The following is a 22636-nucleotide window of genomic DNA, read 5'->3' on the forward strand; positions in this document are numbered from 1 at the left end:
AGCTAGACCTAGAACTAAGACAATCTAACTTGAAGTTCAGCCTATAACATATATTGGCTGTGTTATCCTGAGCAATCTTGGTGTCTCCTTCCAAAACTCCCCCTAAGTGTTATAGTAAATTTAAGTTGCCATATTCAGATAAACAAATTTTTGTTACTCTAGATACCAGGGCTACTATACCCTGCTAAAGGCAGTAAATTAAGTGTTCTAGAAGGAAGCACAACCGAGGCTAGCTTTATACTGTAAAAGGATCCCAGGTGGGGAGAGTCAAGTTCTTTTTCTTTCTTGTTGCTGAATGGTAAAACCCTATTTGATTATACATACACTTCATTCATCCATGTTAACTACTCATCCAGCCAGATGCTTGCTCTAGTCTGCGGCCCACACATTTCTTTCATGCAGGATATTTTCACAGGCTTCCTTACAATAGAGTGAGGCTCTGCTCCATCAGGAGTTTTATGACTTTCTCATCTTATTTCCTGAGCAATTTTACAAAAGAGATCTTCAAAACTGATAACAGGAAAGGGATTTTGCTAGATGGGGAGAATGGGAATGTTATTTTAAATTGAGTCCCATTTCCACCTTTTCAGACTTGGTTGCTGTTCCAAAGATGTTTGGAACAGAAAAATGACAGATCAGAATTACAGCCAGAAAAGAATATAAGGCTCATATCTCTTCTTATCTGTAGAGAATGAATAATGACAACAAAGAAAGTTTGACAAAAGTCGATTTTAAACTGGTGATAGTGTCATAATGTATCCAAACTTATTTAAAAGTCTCATTTGGTTTCTAAATAGTAGCTTCTAATAGCTAAAGAAAGAACAGTTTTATAGCGATTATTAATAATAACACAATATTCATCTTCTTCACTCGATTCACATTATCTTAGTTCAAGCTCTAATCACCCTTTACTTGAATTATCCCCAAAGCATCCTAATTTATCTCCCTAGCTCAAGTCTTTCTTTTCCTTAGTCTACCATCCACAGAATTGCTAAAAGGATTTTCCTAAAGCACAGGTCTACATGTCACTCCCATACTCACTAAATTCTAGTGGCTACTTACTATCCCTGAATCAAATGCAAAATTCTCTTTTTTATATTTAGGGACCTCACAATCTGCTTCCAATCTATCTTTCCAGACTTATATATCATTTTCCTTCATGTACTCTCTGGCAAACATTTCATAGATAGAAAATATTATCTAAATTAGATAACAGTGTTATGAATTCCAAAGCCAACCTACTAGTTATCTCTTTTGAATGCCTTTATGCAATTTTCTTAAGAGATACTATGGAGCCTACTTTCAAATTCAATTAAAAGTTTTTATTTGCTTTGTATATAACTGTTGTTTTTTTTTACCTGTTCCTTTGTTTACGTAGTTACATATCTATTTGAAGAAATCAATCAGCAAATATTTATTAAGCCTCTATTATGTGGCAAACAGTGAGGATACAAATACAAAGAATGAAACAGTCCCTACTATGGCAATGAGAGATGGAGGAGATAGAGTGTTATGAGTGAAGAATAGAGAAGGCCAGTTTGTCTGGTTTGTAGAGTACTGGAGGGAGAATAATGATCCATGATGCTAGAAATAACAGGTTGGGGGCAGACTGTATAAGGCTTTAAAAGCTTTATAATTTAATAATTATTAAATATAAATAATGATAATAAAAATAGCTAGCACTTATATATCATTTAAAAATTTATAATGCACTTTAAAAATCTTTTTTTTTATCCGATCCTCACTATAATCCTAGGAGATAGATGGTATTATTATGTCCATTTTACAAAAGAGGAAACTGAGACAGGCAGAGGCTAAATGAATTGACTAGAGTCATATAGCTAGTAAGCTAACTACAATAACTTACTAGACCTAGTAAGTAACTGAGGAAGGAAATTATATGATCAATCTGTGCTTTAAGTATGTACAGATGAATTGGAATGTTGGGAAATTGGAATAAGGGATAGCAATTAAGAAGCTGTTGAGATAATCTGAGTCAGAGGTGACAAATTCTGAATTAATATGATGTCTGTATGAGTAGATAGAAATGGTTGAATGAAAGAGACTTAGTAAACATAAAAATGGCAAGATATAGCAAATGACTGGATTTGCAGGATTAAGCAAGAATGAGAAGTCACAAGTAGTGTTAACCTGAGAGACTGGAAAGATGATGCCATTGACGGAAACAGAGAAGTCTGAAAGAGAAGAGGATTTTATTGTTTTTGTTTGTTTGTTTAGTGTTTTTTTTTTTTTTTTTAAAGATATCAAGTAAAGGTAAACCCGTATCAATCTAGGATTTGAAATTTATGAAAAAACTGATTAAGTTCCTTTTCTGGACAATGTGGGAAAGTATATCAGTGAGAAAGGAATCTCTACTTTCTTTGGGAAAGCTCTTTAATTCTTTTAGGACAAAGTTACAGTGAGGAAAAGTAAGGAATATATGTAAATTCCTTAAGAGAAAGGACTCTTTTTCATTTCGTGCCTGGCACATAAGAGGTACTGAATAAATGCTTATTGAATTGGGTTAAATAAATTATTTCATTACTATAAAGGCTGCCATAATGTCCCTCAAGGAATTTTTTAAAAAGCCCTTTGAAAAGTGAATAGCTTATTCACCTTTCATTAGTATGATTACAGACAATCTTTTTGTTTAGTTATAGTATTGAATATATAAAATTATCTCAAGCAATAAATTCCAACTCCATAAATCACCTTTAGCCCTCTGAAATAATAATAATAATCCTAAATATACCCCCCTTTTTCTCTGAAAAACACTGACCAAACATAAAATATAATCCATATTTTGAAAAAATTGACTGCCCTTCTTTAAGTTGATTATGACAGAGTATACTACCAACAAGACAAACGGCCCAATCTGTCATGAAATTGAGAGCATTACTGTAGTCACTTCCCTTCCTTTGCAGTAGCCTTAACATCATCAAACCTATTAGGCCCTGGAGACGCATTGGATCTACATTGTTGTAAGATCTCTAGCAGAAATATCACAGTCCATTGATGATTATAATCATACACTCACAAATTTGATTGAGACAAAGAGGCAAAGAAGAGAGTAGGGGGAAAAAAAATCAATCCTTCTTCTAGTGATATTAACATGAAATATTTTTTTCTACTCTAAGAAAGAAGTGGTGTTTCACTTCAGAGCACTGCCAGAAACTTGGAAGGTGGGGCACATTTGACTGGCCCTTTTTCTTACATTTGGAAGTTGTAATAAAATTAAACAGATAATGAGGTTTGGTATCTTCAGCACAGAGCTCTCTTGTATTTTCGGGCCAAGGAAACTCAGAAATGAGGAATCTGAGAATAGAAAAAAAGGAGGGGAAGGAGAAAATAAAAGATCTTCCTCTATGAGAACAGGATAAAGAAGCATTTCCTTGTCCTTTTCTCACAAATACAAAGCGTTAGACTGGAAGAGACAGCATTTTTACTCCCTATTTGAGTTTGAATTCAGATTGTCTTTAACAGCTTTTGACAAATTACTATAGTGGTGTGTGTGTGTGTGTGTGTGTGTGTGTGTGTGTGTGTGTATAAAAATTTAAAGGTTTAAAAATGCTTTCACAAAGAAAGGTCAGATGTAATAAACTCATTTTTTGTAGACCATAAAAATAAAACTCATTTAATTCACTAAGGTATTCTGTAACAAAATCTGTTTCCCTTTTCCCTCCCCTTCTCTTTACTTAAACATTGAGGCTGTTTTTCATTCCTTTAAAAAAAAAATCACCACTAAAAATGCTTTCACATACATTATCTCCTTTCATTGAGATAGGCAGCCAATGTTATTTTGTCCATTTTTCTTCAGTGGAGTAAAGTCAAGTTGAAGAGCCAAAACCAGGGCAGTATGGTGGTCCAGTGGATAATGCTGGACCCAGAGTCAAGATTCATCTTCCTTTGTTTGGTTGTGGCCTCAGACATTTACTGACTATGAAATTCTGGATAAGTCATTGTCTCAGTTTCTTTATCTGTAAAAAGAGCTGGAGAAGGAAGTGGAAAATCTTTCCAGTATCTTTGCAAAGAAAACAGGAGGAGCTGGACACAACTGTACACAACTAAAGAACTAAAAAGCCAAGATCAGAACCCAAGTTTATACCATGTTCCTCCATTATCATGTTATTCCAAGGTAATAGCATGATGTAAGTCTGACACCTTTTTGAAACCTCTTCCTATATAAATCTGCAGAATTAGTTCTGCAGATATAATCACAATTTAGATGTACACTTTTAACCCCAAACTTTTCTAGGTCTCCACATTCTATCATATGCTTTGCTGCATATGCTTGTTTGGCATTATGATATGGCAAGATAGAAAGAAATCTGGGATTTTAGATAGAGGAAATGGATTCCGATCCTATCTGTCTGTCTTACTCCCTGTGTAATTTTGGGAAAGTCACTTATCTTATCCCATGCTAATTTCCTCTTCTATAACATGAGAGGGTTGGATTAGAGAACCTCTAAAAGTGATCTTCTATCTTCTTCACCCACTGAATTCCTATTCCTCCTTAAATGTAATCAAATTCTATCTTTTCCAAAAAAAGCTCCATCAAGACAAATATTGATTATGTACCTACAATTTGCTTGGTACTGTGCCAAGTCTTGGGGATACAAACAAAAGCAGAAACAATTTCTGATTTGAATGAGCTCACATTATAATGGAGAAGACAATCAGGAGACTACTATGTACAAACAAGTTATAAACAGGATGAACTGGAGATAATCTTGGGACACACTAATGTTAAAGGGAATCTGGAAAGGCTTCTTGTGGAAAGTAGGAATTTTAAGGATTACAGGAAACTCAGAAGGTGGAGATGAAAAGGAAGAAAATTTTAGTCATGGGGAATAGCCAGCAAAAACGCTCAGTTTTAGAAGATGGGATGTCTTTTGTGAGGAATAACAGGAGATTGAGCACTAAATCTGGTGTCAGAAAGACCTCAGTTCAAATCCAGCCTCACATACTTACTGGCTGGGAGACCGTGAGCAAGTCACTTAATTGCTGTCTGCCTTAGTTTCCTCATATGTAAAAAAGAGATGACAATAACATTTACCTAACAGGTCTGTTATGAATATCAAATAAGATAATACTGACAAAGTACTTTGCAAACCTTATATAAATGCCAGCTATTATTACTGCTAATATGTGATGACTTTTTCCCTCTCAAACCACACATAGCTTGTGCTACTCTCAAGAATTTAAATCATGTTTAATTTTGCCTTAATATGTATGTATGCATGTATGTATGTGTGTATATATATATATATATATATATATATGAGAGAGAGAGAAAGAGAAAGAGAGAGAGGAAGAGAGAGAAAGTATATGTACCATAGAGACCATGTCTTTTTTTGTTGTTTTGCAATTGGGATTAAGTGACTTGCCCACAATCACAAAGCTAGTAAGGATCAAGAATCTGAGTGAACCATTATCTATTACTTTTTCAAAAGCAAGGGATGAGTTCATAAAGATAATTAGGTGATTGCAATAATACCCATATATATCCACACATATGCCTGGGGAGAAGAAGTCATTTAATTGAGGTTAGCAGTTAATATTAACTTATGTGTAGTTCAGACGATGTAATTTGCTTGAACACCTTACAAATAAAAATATTAACTATTAGTCACTATACACTTTTATAAAAAAAATCAGATCTGTGATTTCTTCTATATGAAAAGTTTAAGGAACTTTTAGTAAAGAACATTCTGATGGTATTGAAGGTGCTAATCAGCATCTTCTGTCTAATACTCTTAAATAAATGTTTGAGGCCCTGAGATGAACAGATCTCCCCAGGATCACAAAGCCATAAGTGGAGAACTTGAAGCTAGAGATAGGCATGTATGAAAGCAGAAATTCAATTTCCTACAAGCAGTCTGCCTCCACTTCACTAACTATTTTGGATATGCTCAATAGTATGTAGCATTTTCATGGCTTTCCTCCTTTCTCTTTGGCTGATGAGAAAAAGGATATGATATGGCATCTTCAGAGCTCAGTTTTTCATGTTAGGATGGCCTACAGGGAGACTAACATCACAGGAAATATGATAAACCCTAATTCACTAAATTTTACTGGACTGAAGGAATATAAGGGCCAAAAAGTGGTGACATAAGTTGCCCTACTTAAATAGGCCACCCTGTATTGTATATGGCATATCAAGCATCCTCATACCTATTTTTGCATCTCAAAAGTTATGAACAATGTTGATAACATCAATATCTTTCCTCTAAAACTTTTGCTTCTGTAATGACTACATTATGTAAGGGGAAAAAAGTGATTAAAAAGGACATTTACTGTTTATTAAATGGGTGGGAGATTCAAAAATAAAATTATAGTAATGTCTAGAAAGCTATTTTCTAAAGATCACCTGCTTTAAAGTTAGGATATGAATTAAGGAAAAAAAATTGAACACCTACATAAATATAAATGATTGGGTTTTAGTCATGGAAATTGTTCTTGCAAAATTCAGCTGGAAATAAGGAAAAAAAATCAAGTTTCAAATAGCTTTCCAAAAAATAGATTCTATTACTAAAATTTTGGAAATCTTATTTCTGCTATCAAAGATATGTTTTAATTATACAAAAGGAAGAAAAAAAGCACACAAAGTTAAAGGTCAGTCTTGTTTTGTAAGTAGAGAAATGAATTTCAAAGTAGGAATTATATCCTGTTACGTTAGTTTTACAAAAATGAGCATAATCAGGCAGAGCTGGTATTGGGTCTGTGGCCTTCCTAAGTGAGAGGTAGGAGAAGTAAACTGGGAGAAGACTAGAAGATTCACTCTATCAGCAGAACATCTTTAGGCATCAGAAGAAAGGGGATGGATTGAATAAGATAAACTGCTGTGTATTTTACTGTATTGAATCTGAAGTTAAACATCAGGACATTTGACAAAGTTATAGACCAAGCCAGCTAGCTGGTGCCATAGTGCACAGAGCACCAGGCATGGAGGCAGGAAGACTCATTTTCCTAAGTTCAAATCTGGCCTTGATAACTTACCAGCCAGGGGAGCTGCCACAAGTCATTTAAACCTTTTTGCCTCAGTTTTCTCATCTGTTAAATGAGCTAGAGAAGAAAATGGCAAACCATTCCAAGAAAATCCCAAATGAGGTCACAAAAAGTTAGACATGGCTGAAACTACTGAACGAGTAGATGTAACAGACCAAGAATCAAATCCCTTTCCTGAACACTGACCTGGAAGAAGGTTGGAGAGCTCAGGGTGTTACATAGCTATTATTCCTCTGAATATTTAATTACAGAAACAAATTAATGGTATCTTCTCTCTACCCAGATTGCTTATAATAGAACAAAATTTGTTCTTATCCTTCTTTTGGACATTAATGATTTCCAAATTACTTCTTTTAAAATGTATGCTCATGATGGTCAAGATCATTTCTAACTCAACATTTGAAAGAAATGAGGATAATTTATAAATTAGCATAAGTTTAAAGGGAATTTTTATATTTGAAAATTTGGTATAGTTCTTGACTTAATTTCCTTCAACTTGTAAATTCAACCAATGCCATATGGGGCATAATACAAGCTGGTAATTGACTTGATAATTATGATTATAAGCCAATAATAATTAAAACATTCAATTAAATTAGATTTTATGTTAATGGGTTAGTAACTGTGAGAGAGTTAAATATTTGAAGGCATTCTGGTGAATTATGTAGGAAAAAGTACTGTCTGTATTAGTCTATATGAATGTATGCATGAATACTGTTAAAAAGCCTATGTTAAAGTTGTTTTTTGAGAAACACTAAGTTATCAAGGAGCATATAAAAAGACTAAAAGTGAAGCCAACCAACATTTATTATATGATTGTTATATGCCAGGCAATGAGTAGGATATAAAAGAAAGACAAAAGTCAGACCCTGCTCTCAAGGATCTCACAGTCTTAACAGGAGAAGCCAACATGGAAAAAACTATTATCAATAAGACAAAAATGTAAAATTAAACTGGAGGTAATCTGTGAGGGCATGAATTAAGATTAAGGAGAACTGAGGTAGTCTTCTTGTAAAGGGTGGGACTCTATCTGAGATTTGAAGGAAGACAGGGAAGTCAGAAGATGAGAAGAGACTTCCAGCAATGAGTAAAACCAGCAAAATTGCCTGGAATCTGAAGATGGAGTTTTAAGTGCATGGAATAACAAGGAGCTCAGTGTCATATCTACTGAGACTGAACTGAACTTCAAGACTTCTTTGGGCTAATAAACAAAAAGAGATATAGAGCTTAGTCAAAGTTAGATGTGTCATGCACGGTGTGAAATCAAGAAGTAAACACACCTGTGGGAGGTACTCTTTACTACTTCAGACTTTCTATACAGGCTCAGTTAAATAAATAAAAACAAAAAAAAGGTCCATCAAACATATACTTTCTCACTTCGTTTGTGATGCCATTAGGACTTGTAGTCATTTCTGCTCTTCCATTCCTCACCTTCTCATACAGGTGCTTTGTTTTTATTATTTTTGGAGAAGGAGTTGGGGGGGAGTGCAAGGCAATTGGGGGTTAAGTGACGTGCCCAACATCACATAGCTAGGCAATGTTAAGTGTCTGAGGCTGGATTTGAACTCAGGTCCTCCTGACTCCAGAGTTGGTACTCTATGCACTATGCTACCTAGTTGCCCCTCATACATATTTATTGACTAAGGGGTTACTCCAGACTTAATGAGGATGAAATCCTTAGATGAATGATTGTTTGCATGTTCATGTGCATGTTAAAACTAATGAAGCTTCTTAGTTAATAATTCTTGGTTCTTTAAATTCTAAACGACCAATATTACTTATCTATTAGTATTAATTTTCTTTCCTCTGGTCTTGCAAGCCTAGCATGACTTCTAGCTTTATGATCTCCACAAAGTCCTATTCTTCTATTCTAAGATGTGCATGTAAGCCTTGTTCTCAAATGTTTTCCTAGAGCATACAAATTCTGTCTAGTTTGTCATACTGAAAAGGCTTGAAGTAGTGTTGGTGTCTAAAGTAACATTGTCTGCTTTCCAAGCACCAGTCTACCTAAGTAGGGAGCCTTATCAATAGAGAGCTGTCCACTTGACCAAGGAACTTATGAAGTAAAGCCTATCTACAGTAACCCCAAGCTACTCTTTGAAACAAAGGAACAACTTTTAAGTAACAAATGTTTTTCAAATCACATTGGATGGCTATTAAATCACAGAATACCATTGTCTCTGAATGATGCAACCAAAAATGCATGGTGGATGCCTAAAGGTTGAGGAATTCTGTAGAAGTCGTGTAAAGGATGTCACCAGGAAGATGAGTAGAGATATAAAGAAGAGATAAGGAGGGATATGACAGATGGCTTCCATGTTCCATTGCTAGTATGCATACAAAGTCAAGTGAACTTGAGGAAGGTCCGACGTAGGATATTTTGTGGACTTCTTGTGGTGATATATACGGTAGGACAAATGAGAGATGGACTAAATTCATTCATTCATTCATTTAACAAATATTTATTTTATACCTACTATGTTTAGGGTACTATGCTTGGCACCTGACATGAAAAGATAAAACCAAATCACTATTTTCCTTAGGAAGCTTATATTTGATTCAGAGAAAACAGTACACAGATAATTAATTGGGAGGCAAGTTAGGGAACTGATTATAGATTCAGATCCTGCCCCTTGTGCTTAGTCTGAGTGAGACCTTGTGGAAGCTACTTAACTTCCATAACCCTGGTGTCTTCATCTGCAAAATGAGGTGGTTTAATTGGCTAGTCTCTAAAGTCACTTCTAATTTTCAATCAATGATCCTATAAAGTCAAGATGAAATAATTATGAAATAATTTGAGAAAAAAGATAAATAATTTGCAGAAATCAGGATAGTCTCATGGAGGAGGGAATGTGGGTAGTAGAAGATGGAATGCCATGTTGAGAGAATAGCAAGTAAGCTAGCATGGTTAAAGCACGCAGTGTGAGAGGCTACTTAGCCATGAATAGGTGTGATCTATACTGTTGGAGGGAAAACCCATGTCAATGCTATTAGAGATCTATAGTAGGGCTGGAATTATGACTTAATTGAATGTATCTGAATTAACTATCACAAATGCTATATATAAAACAAATGCATAGTAATATAGAACATATGCAGAGATCTCTATCAACTGGATGTTGAGGATGTGTAAGTATTCAGACATAATCATAAATGCATAGGTGTCCTGTCAGGTGGTTGAATCATAAGGTTCTACCTCTGGGCATGTTAGGCACATCAGTGCTGGCTCAGTTATCTAAGTTACTGAAATAAGAAGACTGAAAAACTTTGAGAAACTGGGTTGAGTTGGGCAAATGGTCAAGTCTGAAGCTTACTACATTCTTTTTAACAAATCTCAATTCTTTTGGTTTTGAATTTTGTATTAATTAAGTGATTTTCTCAATCCTCTTAACTCTGTGCTCCTCAGATGTTTTGTTGGTATGAATATGGCCAAACTTTTTGGTATAACCTTGTTTTTCTTCTACCTTAGACACCATTCCTCAGCAGCAGGGAGTAATCCCTACTCCTTTTCCTACCTGTAGGTTTTCCTGATCATTGCTATAATCAGGTTCTGAAATGTGTGGGACATGACATTCAATACCATCTATCAGTTTCAAAGGCAATGCCTAAAGAAAATGGTAGAAGATCTTGAAAATGTTATTGTGAACAACTGCTAACTCATTTGTGAAAATACTTCCTTGCAAAGAAGTATGCTATAAGCAAATGTGAGATAACCAGCAATGGCTTTGAAAACTGTTAAATGATTTTATCTAGTGATTGTTTTAAACTTGGGTACTGAATGACCATTACTAGGAGTAAGAATGAAAGAATTTTATTAACATTCCTATTCCCTCTCCTACTTCTTCTCTTTCCTTTCCTGTCTTCTCTCAGTCTTCCAACTACCTATATATAAAGAATCCAGAAGGTTTTGTGCATACCTTCCTGTCTCTCCTCATATTCTTTACCTCTGCTGCTGCATAATATTGTCAATCACTGCTTTTTTTTTTGAAATGTTTCCCTTCCTTGGATTTTAAAACACTAAACATTTTTGGCTCTCTTTTTACCTCTTTGATTGTATTATTTGTTGACAGTTCTTCTTTCTCCTGTCCCCTAAATGTTTTCCCAAAGGCTTTCTCCCAAATCTGTCTTTGACCTATTTCTTTTCTGTTGTTTTTGATCCTTCTATATGATCAATTTACCTAATTTTTTGCTCTTAAATTTACCCTATAGCAGGGTTTCTTAATCTATGGTCTGTGGACTTTTTTTTTCTTTTTTAGTTTCAATATTTTACTACTGAAATATTTCAGGATTCAGTATTTCAATATAATCAGTTTCCTTGGTAATAAAAGGTATTTTATTTTATGCTTTTAAAAATACTATTTTCAAAAGAGATTCATAGGTTTCAAAAGACTGTTAAATGGGTCCAAGACATATCAAAGATTGAACTACTCCTCTGGAGGATCTTTATGCTGTTTCTGTCAGCAAGAAATCTTTGTTAGGCAACATGCTGAAGCCTTCTTAGTTCTACTATGTGTCTTGCCATTGCTCTTTAGATCACTTATAACTAAAATTATTCTGAAATCATGATGTTTTATGATTTGCAACCATATAGCAAAACTGGGAAAACTCTGATGTAAAAGTAATACATGGTTGTTGCAGGCAGCACTTTGAAACATTGAAAACAGTGAACAATTTCCTTACATGCAATCTAACTCAACCTTCTCCTCTTTACTCTAGCAATATGCATTTTATATTCACTGACTTTTTGTGTATGGATGGGCAAACCAATCTCATATAGCTATAAAGTTCTCTAAGGAAGTATAGTGGAGTTCTTTCTAGGTCATAATGCAATGTCAGTTGCAAATTAAAAAGAGCTTTAGAGAATCTCACTATTAATAAGGAATCTTTTCATTTGGATTTCATGGAGGATATCTTTCATGAGAGGCAGCTTGGTGGCTCAGTGGATGGAGTACCAGGTTTGAAGTCAGGAAGACTTATCTTCCTAGACTTCAAATCTGTCCTCAGACACTTATTAGCTGGGTGACGCTGAGCAATTCAATTGACCCTGTTTGCCCTAGTTCTCTTATCTATAAAATGGGCTGGAAAAGGAAATGCCAAACCACTCCATTTTGCCAAGAAAATCCCAAATGGGATCATGACGAGATGGACATAATAGAAACAACTGAATAACGATTGCAAAAATCTTTCATGAACACGGCAAACAATTTTAGTGAATATCTCTCTCTCCCTGAAATTTTGCTTGGTGTCAAAACTCACCAGCTTACTTAAACAAAATTACCTCTGTACTTATGAATGTTTTACATAGCTTTTCTCTACTAAAAGTATGCACTTGATTAGCTGATTATTAGTTTATCTGATTGATATTAGATTGATTAGCTACACCCAGATATCCTAATAATTAAAATGGCCATGTCACAGATGGAAACTTGAGGACTATAGTCCTCAAAATTATTCCATATCCTCTCTTTCCTGTTCTTGTAAATCATCCCATTTTCCTTCTTGTCACTTAGGTTTGGAACCTCAGTAATCTTTGGTTCTTTTTTCCCCTTGCCTACATTTCTATATCCATATCTTATTCCATTTAACTCAGTAATACCTCTCTCCTTCTCATTCCTATCATTAACCCTTAAGTTTAATCTATCATGATTTTTTCCCTTGACTTCTTTTCTACCTTCACCCCATGTTTAAAAACCATCAATAGCTTTTTATCCTTAAAGAAATGTCAAAACTCTTCAACTAGAGATGCTACATATTTTGGCAACAATTTCCCTCTTTATATTTTCCCCTTCAAATGCTTCAGTCAAACAGGACTACTTGCCATTTCCTAAATGTATCCTATTTGCTCTGATCGATCACCATGCCCTTCTTTTCCTGAACTCTCTGTGTCAGATTCTAACCCATCTTTTAAAATTCATAGTACTATATCTTCCCTGAAGCTTTCTCTGGCATAGTATCTTTCCCTCACACCCTTCTTAGCAGGAGTTTGAACTTCTCTCATACCTTAAGTGCTTTTATTTTGTATTATTATTGTTATAATTCATCTCCCCCTCCTTCGCCCTACCTGATTTTAAGTTCTGTGAGGGCAGGAAATCTGTATTGTTTAAATTTATATTTCTAAGACCACATAGCACAGTGCCTTTAACATAAACAAATCCCCAAGAAATATTTGTTAAATTGAATTGATATGATTAATTGAAATTGTCCTATGGATAGTCAAAGTTCTTTGTTGCCTGTTCTCACCTTAGAACTGTAAAGCATCACCTTGTGATGACCCATGATAAGACAAGCAAGATGCTATGAAGAAGTAATTTTTCCCCCCAAAGCTGTAAGGCTGGCCTTGAGCAGCCAAAAGGCAACTGGATTTATTTTGTTCTGATGGAAGCTCAGTGGGAACATAAACTAGCAATGCTGGGGAACAGAGGGTTTATCCAAAAAAAAAAGAAGATCCATTGATATACTATACTAAAACCACATGTGCCAGCTATATTTAAATTAGAGGCAATACAAGTGGTAAACACTCATTTTAAAGAATTTTACAGTATTCCTGGAAGCTCCCATAAATGGGTAGTCTGAGATATTCTTTCCTAGAAATTTTGCATGAAAAGTTTATATAAAATATGTTGCAAAATGACTTATAGGGAATGTAATTACTGTGCAACCTTGGAAGTTGGTGTAAAAATTCAGCTGCCAGAATGTTAACGGCCACTTAATATATAGGTTGTTTGATTGGACTCTGGGCAATAACTACAAGCTTCCCAAACCTGCTGCTACTGCTGCTGAATGTTATATCAAGACCAAGTTTAGCTATTTTAGTCTCTTAAAATGTCATTTTAAATATCACAGTGAATCAAGTCTTTGTTGCCTAATAACTTGCATATATTACAATCCAATACATTTCCTCAAACACTATTTTAGTTAGCTTTTATTTGTTTTTATCTTTATTTATTTATTTTTTAATAGAAGTTGAGTTTTTCTATCTAAACCAAAAAAATTGGGGAAGACCCCCCCATTATTCACTTAGCAGGAAAACCAAAGAATTAGCAATGAAACTTCACTTTCTATTCAGCAGATAATTGTCATGATGGCCTGTCCAACTCACAGCAGAGTGGTAGAAAAAAAAGGTTCATATTTTCATTGCTCATTTTCCATTATAACAAAATGCTATTTAGATAGGAAGTAAAATTTCAGACCAGTAACAGTACATTTTTTTGGAATGCTACTGGTGTCTGTAGGCTATGCTCATGGCTTACCAGTATGTTTATGTTTTCACCACTAATAACAACAAAATCTTTTATCACCAAAAATAATTCCTCTTATTATAAATGTATAGCTGGCACCTTGGACTGTACTCCTATTGATGCTCTCTCAGAAAGAATAGATAAACCTTAAAAATTGTATTTTGGTCAAAATCAGTCCTTTAAATCTATTAGGCAAGCTTTCTATTTCAAAAAATCCTGTGGTGAATATTTTTGTAATAGAATAATCACCCTCTAATTTATTGTTTGGTAAGTTGGTCATACAACATTAAGCAGAGCATACCAGTAATGTGGATAAGAGTGTAGGTACACTGAAAGGGTATATTTCTACTTTTCTTTTTAAAGATTTATATTTCAGACTATTAGTACCTCTCCCATACAAAATGCCCTCAAATCCAGCCTGGGCCTAAATTTAACACCTTTCTGCTATATAACATGTTTACAATAAGTTTCTGGGAGATAGTTCCTCCTTGTATATAGTTCAGTTTGGCAGGAACAAACCATTTGAATTATCCATGGGGACTTGTCATGATTCTGTGAGGGAAGAGATTTTCTTTTTTGGATCATATATCATATCTCTGGGAGGACAGAGGATTCAGTGATACAAGTCACAATGAGGTCTATTTGGCTTTCACAAACCTAAATTACATAAGCATTGTATACTGAGACCCAAATAATTAATTTCTGTCTTATAATATAGTACACCTCCTTGCTGACTTATCTGCAGTGTCAAATTGTGCCCACATTTGTTGTTTCAGAGAAGACATTTTTTACTTTTCTTTTTTCTCTGCATTTTCTACTATGTTCCCTACTCAAAATGGATTAAGAACTGGAAAGGACTTGAGAGGCCATCTAGTTCAACTTCCTCATTTTGTAGCCAAGGAAATTGAGGTCTAAGCAGGCTAAGTAAATTTCCTGAGTGGCAAGGTAGGATTTGAACCCAATCCAACTTCGATGCTCACTTTTATGCTAATGATTCCCAGATCTATATTTTTAGCTTTTTACTCTCCTTTATTTCCACATACTTGGTGGATATCTCTACTTGAATGCACTATTGTTTGCTACTTTAGCTTCTTCAAATTTTGGATAATTTATCCAAAATGGAACTAACATTTATCTCTGAACTGGTTTCTCTTTGTGACTTTTCTGTTTCTTTTAACAGTAAATGGCAGTCACCAACACTCAAAAAATCACAGGATTAGAATGGATCTTAAGGGTCATCTGCTCCAATCCATATCTGAAAGATAATCTCTTTCATAGTATATTATAAGAATTATATGAATTAATGAACATACAGGACTTTGTAAACCTTAAAGTGCTGCATTATTATTAAATTTAATTGTCATAAACACAGTCCTGAAGCACCACAGTATCTTATGCTGAGAGGACATTGAGGAAAAATATACTTGAATGCTGCATTCTTATACTTTATTAAATATTTCTAAAGAAAGTGAATGATGCTTTAACCTCATTGTTGAAGGTCATGTCAAAAAGACTTTATCAAAAAAAAGGCAAATTGCAGAGCATTTTTCCCAAAGTAGAAGTTCACTTTTAACTATATCTCAAAGAAGAATGGTTCAAATACACAGAGAAAGACATATAGAAGTGTGTATAGCTGCTATCTTTTTGAATTCAGATAACAAAAAAAGGCAAGACAGAAAGGAAATAACTTCATTTTTAAAAAGTCAATAAAAGAAAAAGACTGAAGGCAATAGAAGAAATATTTTCTATCCTATGAGAAATCACTGGAGCAGCTAGATAGTGCAGTGGATAGAGCACTGGCTCTGAAGTCAGGAGGACCCGAGTTCAAATTTGACCTGAGACACAACACTTCCTAGCTGTGTGACCCCCCAGGCAAGTCACTTAATCCCAAATGCCTCAGAAAAAAAAAAGAGAGAGAGAGAAATCACTAAGGAACTAATGGAAAAGATGCCATTGGAATCAAATTAGGAATTAGTGTCAGAAGAAGCTGTGTTTCTACAAACTCTTAAGTTAGTCTAAATATCAAATTAAGAGGCCACCCTAGTTAGCTACAAACACGAATGAATAATATTATATACATAATACATAAATACATATATATATATACATACATATTTATGTATATGCACATGATGATTATAAACTTTGGGTTAAATCAAGATCTGTCCATTTAAAAATAATAAGATAAAGAAAAAAAATCCAAAGCACTCTTTTTGTGGAACTCTGATTCCTAAGTTCTCCACAATATGAGATGGGGGAGGGAAAGATTTTATCTGCTTTACTCCCCTCTCACTAATTTCTTCCAACAGTATCTTTCCACTGGCCAAGTAGAGATATAGCTATAGGAGAGTGAAGGTGATAGAAAGAGATGGCTAGTCCTACCAATGCCTGATGAGCTCTGGCTTTAGAATGACAAAGTTAAAGAGCAGAATAAAACAGAGGGAGAATGCAGAATCAGTATTCCCACTGGCTTTCTTGGCTTTTCAAATGCCATCTAACTTCTAGTTTACCCCTTCATTTGGGAAAAAGTCTTTAGGTAGCTAGAAGTCATCTATTAATGGAACACTTAAATATATTCCTGATAACTTTACCTCCTGATATTGAACTGGTGCACGGAAACTGGCTCATTCTTTAAATATCTCATAGACAGCCACTTTGGAGAAGCATATAGATCAAGTTGTAAACTTTTTGGAAAAGCTTGCCTGACATCTCCTTTGTCACCTTTCTGTGTGTTGCAGCCAGAAATATGGATGCTGCTCTTTTTCACGTCCTCTTTACTGATAACTTAGTACTGCCTTTAAAGTTAATGCCTATTGCCTTTTCAACCGAAAGTATGTCTCACTGATGATAATGACAATGGTCATTAGGGCCTCTGAGAATTTAAAAGGATCTAAGAATGAATGAATAAATAAAAACCATGATGACTCACTCTGCACCCAATGCCATTAGTACAACATGCAGTTCAGCACAGTTCCTCCTAACCTCCATATAACTACAGTATTTAAGCATTGCAAATTTTCTTTTAAACAAGACAAACAGAATTTATTCAAAGAATATTATAAAATCTGTGGAACGTCATCGATCAAGTCAGCGAATTCCAAACAAATATATTTTATCAGGTTGCTTTTCCCCCCTAAAACAAGTCAGAGTAAAACAACAACATTCTGTCAGGCTATATGCTCCTTCCTTCCTTCCTGAATTAGAAAAGCTTGTTTCTGTGCCACATTTTCATTGCTTTCTATTCTTGTATTTCAAATCTATTAAACAATGTCAAGTTGAATTTCCTTCGAATATTGCTTCAGGTTAAATGAGAGAAAATAAGACACTAAAAATCTTAGAGAGCTAACACTTATGTCAGATAATTAATATGGATCAGTTGTTGTTTCAGTAATATCCATGAACATGTGAGAATGCCTTGTCCATATCCTTTTATATATATGTGTATACAATACACACAGTAGATAGACCTTGATTCCAGTCAGAAAGAAGTGAGTTCAAGTACAGTCTCTGACACCTACTGACCCTGAAAAAATCACTTAACATCTTAGTGCCCTAGAAATCTGATTTGCACTGGTTGAAAGGGAAGAAGCTCCCTTATCCAGCAGAGAGAGTGCTGGGTCTACATTTAGGAAGATCTGAGCTCAAATCCAGCCTCAAGCACTTACTAGAAGTATAATCCTGTTATACTTGGCTCAGTTTCCTCATCTGTAAAATAAGCTGGAGAAGAAAATGACAAATCACTCTAGGATCTCTGCCAAGGATACTCCAAATGGATTTACAAAAAGTCAAATGCATGTTGTTCAGGAAGACTGAACAACAACAAAATTGGTTGAGAGTTTTCTCACTGGAATTCTCTATGTTAATGAAAGCACAGATCTGATCTCTTCTTCCTCCCCCTTCCTCAATATGTATGCAGGTAAAAGAAATATAACTACAATTATTTTAGAAATCAAGAAAATAAAATCTGATTTGTGAAAAGCACTTATGTTTAATATGTTTTTTTCCATCCAAAACTGCCACAGGGTGGTACTTTAAGACTATTTTGGGTTTTAGCTTACAAAAGATCTATGATTTCACCAGGTAGTAGAGAGAATTTTCATTCACTTATAGCAGATGGCAACTGGTCTATATAGATAAGATTCCTTCCAGATAAGTTCTGGGGAGTGTCCAAAACCAGTATAAAGCTAAAAAATGTCAGAGACCGCATCTGAATTTCCATTTTACTGATTTAAGGTCTACCTAGCACTCTATCCCACTTTACCAGGCTGTTTCTAATAAACTGTCTATCCAAATACTCAACTATGCCATAATGCAAAAAACTCTATATCCTCACTCCCAAAAAAACAAAACAAAACAAACACCACACAGAAACCTCATGCAAATTAAATACTGAAATTATTAGTATAGTTTCTCATCCTAGTTCAACATTTCCAATGGCATACACAAAGAATCATCATCTGTTTATTATCCATGTGTCCATTTTCAGTTTGCATTTGCAGTGATAATGACAAAGTAAAAAAGTTCTGGACTAGTGGTCAAAAAGCTTGGGCTCTAGATCTAGTTATATAAAAATGGAAAAATTATCTTAAACTCTTCTTGTACACAGCTCCTTCTTTAGGCCTAATATCACCATTTCTAATCTATTTTCTAGGGTTATTGTGCGCATCAAGTGAGATAATATATGTCAAAGTGTTTTGAAAAGTTTAAATTATAGGGCCCTGTTACTATACTACCCAGATTTCCAATTCACAATGTATCAATGATTGGATTTTGCCTTTCAAGTTAAAAAAAAAAAAAGGTGAAGCCTGTTTCCAACAACTGAATATATTCAAATAAAATATTCAAACTCGATATATTCAAATCAGTACACAACAAATACATTAGGCTATGCTTCTGCACTTTACTTTAGGATTCTTTGCATTATCAAAGGATTCAAGTAACAAGTTCTCTCTTGGGCATTTATAATATAATTTGATTTACATAGTTTTTCAGGAATGTGACAAGAGTTGTAACAAGAGTTACATAATAAAAATCCATGTGGGGGAGTTTGGTGTGAAGAAGGTTTTTTCTTCATAGGAATGCTAGATGACATCAGAATGGAAAAGTCTGAATCCATTTAGTCAACTTGTGTTCCTCACATGAAATTGGCCCTGTGATAATAAAAAATCTTTCATAGAAAGTGTGAATGACTATTGTTGGGAAAGGGGGACTATCTTTCTTAATTTTTAAATTTTCAGTATCCAGAACAGCATATATAATAAAAATTAGTTGAATTGAATTAAAATGATAAATCATCATACTATTTACTGGATAAATGTACTGTCTCTTCTGACTGTGTAGTCTATCTACAATAAAACATAACTTTTGATCAAGCGGCCTTATCAAAATGGCCTTTGATTATAGACAGCCTTATAGGAAATGTAAAACTCTTCTGTAGATCAGTATTTTCTTTTTTTTTTTTTAGATCAATATTTTCAATAAATAAATGGCAGACTTCTGCTCTGTGATATGTTCATTCTTTGTGATATTGCTATATAGACTATGTGTTAAAATTAAGCATTTATGCATACACACATCACTCACTCCCTTTTCCCAGTTACCATACCTGAATGAAAAGCTGTGATGTCGATGAAGTCTTTCTTATAGAAAATTCTGAAGCAGAGAGGTACTAGCCCTTTGTTTCCAGATAGTCTCCCCATTGCCTGTAAGAACACGGCCACCAAATCTTGAAGAACCTGGTTTAAATCAGGCAAAGAAACAGAGGATGACATCCATCTCAGGGAAATGGAGATGGAGACACAGGATGTAGAAATGGATTCGACAGCTTCACACTCAATTAGACAACCCTCAGACTTCTTCTCCAATACGAAATGCTTTCTTTGAAGTGGCTCATCCATCACTGAAATAACATGCCATTCAATTGCAGAATCTCTAGGAAGACGGGGTACTACCACAATTACCAGGATCCCACTGGTCTCACTGATGATGCCATAGGTCTCATAGTCTTCTTCCTAAAAATAATCAGAACAGACAGAATCTCAGTTTTTGAATGGATGTCCCAAGTCTTACAAAATTCTCTTAATATAAGCAAAGGGATTTGAAAACATGTTGAAACTGAGGAGCCATATTTGGTATTTTTGCTTTGCTGATAACATAAACATAAGCTCATTCATTACATCAGTGTACTCAATACCTTAGATATTCATAATTTATAATATTCACTAAAGTCCATCTACATAATAACTACATATGGCTACTACATATGAACATATCACCAGTTCTTCATACTTTAAGTGTAGGTGTTTATATTCTGAACAGCCAGGAATTATTTTTTTCCACGGTTTTATTCAATTTTTTTCTCTTTGTTTTATAAAAGATCATCTAACTATTTTGCTACTGTTTATATTTCAGAGGAGACAAGATTATAGATATAAACATTATGCCTATTAATAATAAAACATATGTAAATATATAAACAGATATTTATGTATACAAAAATAGCTTAATACATTCATATGTATACCAATAAGACTTAAGATTGCGATATATTATTAATAGTGATTTGGTCTGTTGGATCATGTCTCTCACAGAGCAGCTGTCATTCCAGGTAATTATAAATTTGTCCACTTGCCAGAAATAACTGTTTGCTCATCTTCTCTATTTTTGTCTTTCAGAAAGATTTTTGCTTTGCATTAAACATCAAGATAATACCTTCTGGTGTCATTTTTTACTAAGACTGTCTTTATGGATATGATTCAGTTCTTCTAGTAATATATTAACTCCTTGGTTGTTAAGCAGAAAACATATATTAATAGTTAAAGTAATATTAAAAATAGCTTAGTAGTACCCTTTGCTCTTTCTTCACATTTTGAGCAGCACCACTATGGAAGGGCACTCTTTAGGTCTTAGGGCCATATAGAATTAAAGGCCATTTTATACTTTTAACTCTTTGATCAATTGGTATTGCTAACTCTTCCTCTCCCTTTTTGACCTACCAATCACTACTTGGTGGTCCTAAGCCAATTTCTTTTTGATAAGGCTCATTCTAGCATGACAGAAACACAGTAGTGATTGGGACCACTGCTAAAGTCTTACAAATTCAGTAGGACTTGATACAGCTTGCCCTTAAGGGGTATAGCACTATTTTTGAAAATCTTGAGTCATGTCCATGACATGATCAAATAATTACATTTGTATATCTGATCCTATGGAGTTTCTAAGGTGCTTTCATAGATATTATCCCATTTTATAACAGTGGTCTTTATCCTGTAAAATGCATAGTTTTGGGTGTACTACTGGAACTATTGCCAATAAGACTCTATACTTTAAGTGTCTATTTCCCTCAGTAATGATGGATTTGTGTTAGCCCATTCACATACCTGATGGTACGTCTATCTGAAACGGCTTGGAGGCATAACAAAATGGAACAGGTGAGGATTTGACTGACTAAACTAATCGTAAACACAGAACTTTCAGTTGATGTGTTCCTATTATTTTAGGTTTTGTAAAAGAAAAGTGAAAATACAGTTGTTATTCTGAAGCTATGAAGAATTTGTTTCAGTTAAAAGAACCAATATCTTTATATGTTTTATAATTTACTGAGAGATGTCACAGGAGGAGTCAAAAAATTCCTTTACCAACATAACTCCAAATACGGCAACACAACCTCTTTGTATTGAAAGCACTGAACATACTCTTCTGGAGGTATTGCATCTAAATAATAGAAAAAACTATCCTAAATTCCACAGATCTGAGATTATTTGTAAGTGAGAAAGTTTTCTTGGTAAACTTAAAAATTTTCAGATTATTAAGTCCTTTTTAAAAGTGGAAGCCAAATGTAGAAAATATTTTTGGGGATTTTGGTGCTTGGAAGTTTTGCTGATTTCTTTTCTCTTGGTGAAAAAGATAACTGCAGCAATATTCCAACTTTGAAAAAAAAATCACTTTATTGGATACATTTATAAATACGGCAGATGATAACTTTCACTTAATCTCTTCTCCAAACATGAAAAATTTCAACTATGAAATTTGGAGAATTTAACTCCAAGCAACAGAGTGACATACCCTATAATATGTGTTTCCTCCAGAGAAACTAGGTTCTTATAATTCGTTCCTTTGGAGTAAAGGAGACTTTATATGTATTTTTGGTAAAATGGTCACAAAAAAGAGCTAGCTTTACCTACGCTATTCTGCACACGTGTACCTTAATTTAAACAGGTTTATATTTTCTCTTTCTTTGATGGCTTATGCTTACTTTCCTATAACTATTCTTTTTCAGAACTCTGTTGGGTGTTTTCTTTTTTCTCAGAGATTACAAGTCCACTCGATATTTGTGACTTATATTTTCCTCTGCTTTGTGAGTATGGGTAATAGCTTTTTTGTATACCAAT

At 34.3% G+C, this 22636-nt stretch overlaps 1 protein-coding gene across 2 annotated transcripts in view; it reads right to left on the reverse strand.

Annotated features, from left to right (window-relative positions):
* DPH6 (diphthamine biosynthesis 6) overlaps positions 1-22636 on the reverse strand; it is a 492232-nt gene that overhangs the window by 38862 nt on the left and 430734 nt on the right. For both annotated transcript variants that reach the window (XM_051977032.1, XM_051977031.1), the window contains exon 14: positions 19852-20257. In XM_051977032.1, coding sequence (XP_051832992.1) covers positions 19852-20257 — 406 coding nt within the window. The remainder of the gene's footprint in view (positions 1-19851; positions 20258-22636) is intronic.

Source organism: Antechinus flavipes, chromosome 2 (genome assembly GCF_016432865.1).
Source record: "Antechinus flavipes isolate AdamAnt ecotype Samford, QLD, Australia chromosome 2, AdamAnt_v2, whole genome shotgun sequence".
NCBI classification, from domain to species: Eukaryota; Metazoa; Chordata; class Mammalia; order Dasyuromorphia; family Dasyuridae; genus Antechinus; species Antechinus flavipes.